General features: G+C 55.8%; 2 protein-coding genes across 2 annotated transcripts; both read left to right on the plus strand.

Moving 5' to 3' along the window:
* The first annotated feature begins 2,113 nt into the window (after window positions 1-2,113).
* On the plus strand, window positions 2,114-3,409 carry BKA58DRAFT_154078 (uncharacterized protein). The gene has a single exon (XM_046164841.1). It carries the CDS (start codon window positions 2,377-2,379, stop codon window positions 3,094-3,096), a length of 720 nt encoding a protein of 239 aa, XP_046026429.1. The 5' UTR covers window positions 2,114-2,376; the 3' UTR covers window positions 3,097-3,409.
* Window positions 3,026-5,033, plus strand: BKA58DRAFT_154066 (catabolite repression element A). The gene is made up of 2 exons (XM_046164840.1): window positions 3,026-3,531; window positions 3,581-5,033. Exons 1-2 carry the CDS (start codon window positions 3,194-3,196, stop codon window positions 4,533-4,535), a joined length of 1,293 nt encoding a protein of 430 aa, XP_046026430.1. The 5' UTR covers window positions 3,026-3,193; the 3' UTR covers window positions 4,536-5,033.
* Window positions 5,034-6,000: the final 967 nt, after the last annotated feature.

Consider the following 6,000-nt stretch of genomic DNA (forward strand, 5'->3'; position numbering starts at 1 on the left):
AGGGTCTCGCAGCGGCCCTCGTATAAGTAACTCTAATCCCGGCCTCAGAAGTTGCGATCATCCTGGCACAACGCGAATTTCCCCGGGGCTAAAAGCAGATCGACAGTTTCCCTTCATCCGCGGACTGCATCCGATTGATCGTTCCCAAGATCACGATCGGGGCTGCGTAGATCCACGAGGGGGTGCTAATGAATTGCTGTTGTGCATTAGAGCCTGGAGAAGCGGTAGGTTCCAATCGCGCTCAATAGTCGCGATAGAAGGTCTATTGAGTTTGTCAAGCGCAGCGATTGCGGACAAGGACGATCTTTGTGCAGACTTGTGGAGATCGCGGTCTGACGTAGGATCGACATGTGACTGGAGATTTGTTCATGCTGGGTGACTGCATTAAAGAAATTTACAGACTCCGCCATCGGTGCATGTCAACCCCAGCTATGCAACATTCGTAATCCGTTCCCACCATCTGTGTGCACTGGGATTGCCACCGAAGCTTGGCGTGATGTATTGGGGTCGTCTCGTCGTTACGTCTCGTTACCATCTTTGAAGACGACAGCCTGACATCGAGTAGTGAAGGACATGACCACTACGGTAAGTCTAGGCAGAGAAGGTCGGATCTGATGAGGTGGCGGTATCATCGAAACAAAACCCCTGGATCGCCGTCGCCTCGTCTCGGTCCATAAGCCACTGTCAACGGTGCGGGGCCCCAGAGCCCGACCCGTAGATCAACCGATACTATCGGGTACTGCTGGCTTTGACGCGTAATGGGGTCTTCCAGATATGCGAAACACGTCAGTATAATGGGTCAGAGAAACCCTGGGGATTCCAGTCTGAAGTCATTAAGCGCCGCAACAGTTGGTGAGTGTCAGGTCGCGCTGGGCGACGAGAAGGTAAAACCCTGGCAGAGCTTGTCCCACTGCGCAAACAGCTGTCACCCACGGGGTTGGAAAGTCGACGGGCACTGGTCCGACCGACGTCGCAGATGGCTGTCAGTGTCTACTAGGACAGAGGTTGCTTGAAACTGTACCTCGGCCGACGTTCGCTATCTTCACGAGCGAAACGCATGGTGGATGAACATCGGCATAACTAACCTGGAGTTGTGCTGGTTTCGGGTCTAGCACTGTGACGTCTGGAAGGACAGTGCTTCTACAAAAGCTTCCACAAAGGCGTACCTTGCATATCGGAGGTCCAGAAGCAGCTAAGACGTCACCGAGGTGGAATTGAGCGGAGCCACAACTCCAGCGACATGCGTTCCGAGAATCTCCGATGCCACGTTTACCACAGAAACAGCTCCTGGCGATGCTGGCGTGAGAAATTTCTGTCGGCTCGGCATAGGCGTACGCTCGGAGGAAGCGCCACAAAGCGGGGCGAGCTATCGAAGGGCTAGCAGTACTCAAAAATTTCTCGAACAAGAGATAAGAATAGCGGACCCGAAATTGAAATTGCAGCGTAGCATTTGCATCGGTGCTGACACGGTATCGGCGACTTTAAGAGACGTAGTTAGAGCCGTGAAGCAGTTCTCACATAGGCAACAATACCAAGGAAGTAGGCGTCATAATGTTCGGGACAGCCGGTCCGTTGCAAAGTCCCCCCACGATCTGCTGCAAAGCCACTCACAGGGGTACGACAGGGTGCGTTGGAGATAACGAGCAGCGGAGATGGCCTGCGGGACCGAGGCGGAGACGACTAGTCACCGAGGGGCTGCGATAAGTACGGAGTAGGGAAAATTCGTCGCGCAGTATGAGCTGATAGTGAAGCCATGTTAATGCTGCTTTTGCCGATGCATCGTCAGGTTTGGGCACGTCTCGGCAGAGATCGCCCTCGCCCTGCGTTGGTTCACCGACTCGCATCTTCATCTGTGACTGTGTGAGTGCACAGGCCGGGAAGACGCATAGAAGGCGGGCCGTAGTATAAGGCAAGGTGGCCGGCTCGGTAGCACGGGGCTACTCCGCTGCGCATGTGCTGGTATGTAGATGATGCGAGAGATATTGCGATGCTGTGCGAGGCACTGCAACGAGGGGTCTCGGGGCGAGATGGTGGCTCACTGTTGCTTGCTGGGCCTGCCGTACCCCAGGAAATGGTCCCCCACAGCCATGGAAGCGTCTTGGATCAGCCCCCGGGCTGCGGTGGAACGCGAACAAAGCCAGTGGGTAAATCAGATGTGCTGCGTGTGTTGGGGAGCGTTATTGGTCATCGGACAGGGCCAATGGGTGGAAGTGATTGCGGAAGCGCTCAACACAAGTAACAGCAGCTGGGATGCATGGACAGATCCCTGAGGGTGGGTGAGTCGGCAGCGGCGGTGGTGTCGCAGCTCAGCCGTGGTGTTGTGCTGCGGTGTAGGCAGGCACGGAGGCGTCAGGGCCATGAGGTGAAGGAGCGCCTATGGCTGAGGAAGGCGCATCCATGAGATGCGGAAGCACAAACAAACCCCAGATGTGTGACGTCTCGAGCACCCCAGACAAAGCCCGCCGTCTCCTTATCTCTGTGCCCCAGCTTCGCGGCGCCCATCACTCGCAGCGCAGCGCCCACCCACCTCTCCGCAGCGACGTAGCACCATCTGACCTGCTGCCTCACTCTGCCCACGTAACGCCCACTTGGTGTCCTGGCCTCATCACGAGAGTTTGGGGGCCCCGGTCTGCTGCTCACACTGGCTGTAGGCTCACTCCACAGCCTCAGGTAGCCCTCTGCAACCTCTCGCCGACACTCACCGCTGCAAAATTTCGGCTGCAGAATTCTCACGATTGCAAATTGCATCGTGCGCTCAACCAACTGTCGCTGCTCCACCGGCGACTGCGCCATCAAAACCAGCGTCGGCCCAAGGCAAGTTCCGCTGGGTACTGCGCCATAGCATCCCATCCCCATCTCACCCGCGCCCGCCCAAAAAGGCCTCGGACGCACTCAGCACTCGCTCCAGCAGCTCCCTGCACCCGCTGCACGCTCCTCTCCGCAAGTCATCACGCAAGCGTTCAAGGGCCCGCATTTCTTGATACGTCTCCACGACTCAAGCGCCCCCCGAAGGAAGCCAAGCCGCACTGGCGCACCGCGTTTCTTTCTGCGCTTGCTCCGGCATATCCTCGCCCGCGTCAGCACAGACAGCCCTGACGGCCATCAGTCGACCCCCACACGCCCGCCTCGTTGATCCATACATATATCCGAGCCCCCCATCATCCCCCTTCCCCAAACTTTCACCCTCGGTCACATGCAATCCAACTCTGCCTCGACAGGTTTCGCCAACCTGCTGAACCCCGACACTTCCTCCCAACAACAGCACCAACTACCCACTACCACTCAACAACCCAACTCCATGGCTACTGCTACCGTGAGCCTCATGGCTCCTCTGCTGCAAAACGCCCCGCAACAGTCGGACGAGCCCCGTCAGGATCTCCCCAGGCCCTACAAGTGCCCCCTCTGCGATAAGGCTTTCCACCGTCTGGAACATCAGACCCGCCACATTCGCACTCACACTGGAGAGAAGCCCCATGCCTGCACATTCCCCGGCTGCACAAAGCGATTTTCTCGCTCCGACGAACTTACTCGGTATGTCACATCAACCACGTCTTGCCAACTCCCAGCTAACTCTCCATAGACACTCGAGGATACACAATAACCCCAACTCACGGCGGGGAAAGGGCCAGCAACACGCCGCTGCCCACCAGGCCGCCGTCGCCGCCGTTCAAGCTGGCCTTATGGAGCCTGGCTCTGGCCTTGCGCACATGATGCCCCCTCCATCCAAGCCCATCTCGCGCAGTGCTCCAGGTTCTCAGCTCGGCTCACCAAATGTGTCACCTCCTCACTCATTCTCCAACTACTCGCCAAACATGGGCAACGATTTGGCAGCGTACCACCAGGGCGGCTTCAACAGCAGTAACAGCAGCAGCCCCAGCGGCTTGTCTCGCCCCATGGATCTGTTGGCAGACGCAGCCTCAAGACTAGAGCAGCGCCCTGGTCACTACTCGCACTCGAGTAGACACCACATTACGAGCGGCTACCATCCCTATGCTAGTCGTCTGCCTGGCCTCTCTCAGTACGCGTACTCGTCGCAGCCAATGTCAAGGTCTCATTCACACGAGGATGACGACCCGTACTCGCATCGCATGACAAAGAAGTCGAGACCAGGCTCGCCAACGTCAACTGCCCCTCCTTCGCCGACTTTCTCTCACGATTCTTGCAGCCCCACTCCTGACCACACCCCACTCGCAACTCCTGCGCACTCACCCAGACTACGTCCGCACGGCTTCAATGACCTCCAGCTTCCTCATCTACGCCATCTGAGTTTGAACCAAAACTTCGTACCAGCTTTGGCGCCAATGGAGCCGTCTACAGATCGGGAACAACCTTACGTGCCCAGTCAATCTTCCGGGTTGCGCATAGGCGACATCATCTCAAAACCAGAGGGTGCCCAGCGAAAACTGCCCGTTCCACAAGTACCCAAGGTGGCGGTCCAGGATCTCCTCAATGGCCCGAGCAATAGCGGCTTCTCCTCCGGCAACTCCTCGGCGACTGCTTCGTTAGCCGGCGAGGACCTGTCGCATCGCAACTAAAACTTTCAACTCCACTCCACTCCACTAGCATGGCATCGGCGTTCTCTATCAGCATTTTCGCATTCCGTCATTCACGTTAGCAAGCGATGAGATTAGACATGGACAAACTTTCATGAGGAGCAATGCTTGCAGCATTTCACGATTTCTGTTACATTGCGGACCCCACCACCCAGATAGACCTTTCTTCTTTGTTTTGTTGGATCCAATACCCCGCGAAGCCGCATCTGGCGATTCGCAATCTTGTATAAGTTCCACTCAGCCTTGTTTCATCGGCCTGGCTGTAGTGAGGGAAGAGGCTGCTTATTGGCAGTGCCGAGATGATTAGACAGTATCCCCCAGCTTGGCGCTTAATTGAAATACCAATCCACACTTAGTCACTCTGTCCGCATTTGAGCATGTAATTACGACATGGTTATGTTAGGGTGAAGCACGTCGCTATGCGTGACGTGATCTAGCACCGTGGTGATGCAAGCAACGAGAATCATCAGCAGGGAACCAAGCATACTTGCATGCACAACCCGGAATGCTGGAATTTTCCAGCCTATCTGTCTAATCTCTCCACACTGCCCAACCACCACGCCCAGTGTTTCCCCGCAGATAAGTTTCGTTGATTGTCTGGTACACCCACAAACCAATCTTACGATACGGGTCGGACCAACAGCACTCAACCAAGACGAGCATTTCCCCACATTCCGCTGTCTCGTACTACCACACTCTGTCCCGAACACGATCTTCTCCTACGCAGGGTGTCTTACTCCGGAGCAAATGTGCGGTGAGCAAAGAGGCAGGCTAGTCACTCTTCCACCCAACATATCCAGACATGTTTCATTTGCTCACTCATCTTGTGTGAGCAGCTAATAGCTATTCTTGTCCTTTTCCGCATTGTGCGATAAGCTCCGACCCATGACGACTCTGGCACACCTTGCGGTACTGGCGCTAGCAGAGCGATGACACGAGGGCCCTGAAAGTTTTTTTTTTTGCGGAGAGGACGGAACATGGCTGCAGGGGAGGAGTCAGACTGTGGAGTACGTGGCACACGCAATAATAGTGGCGCTTGCAATGCTTCACTGTCGCAGTCCGAAACCGGAAGGCGCCTTGGTTCTCAATGGACAAAATCAACAACGTTGGCAATCTCCGAGATGCTTTGGCTGGGTTACATCCTTGCGGGGATCTATCGAATCGTGCTGGCTTATCTCTTGTCCTCACCACAGCACGAATCGCAACTTGTCTATCGGCAGACGCCGCGTTTCCATGTGAGACTATGCGATTCGACAGCTTCCAAGCGACTCGTCAGATTGTATGTCTCAGATTTGCAAGTGCGAAACTCCCACAGCCTATCTTCACTCGTCACATTTATTTCCCGCCGGTTGATTGAGGCGATCATCTCTGGTACACCTGGGCATGCACCCCGGACTGCAGAGTGCAGCAGCGCCGTCATTACTCCACAGCGATGACGATCGTGACA

The sequence above is a fragment of the Alternaria rosae genome, assembly GCF_020736505.1.
Source record: "Alternaria rosae strain MPI-PUGE-AT-0040 chromosome Unknown BKA58scaffold_4, whole genome shotgun sequence".
Classification (NCBI taxonomy): domain Eukaryota; kingdom Fungi; phylum Ascomycota; class Dothideomycetes; order Pleosporales; family Pleosporaceae; genus Alternaria; species Alternaria rosae.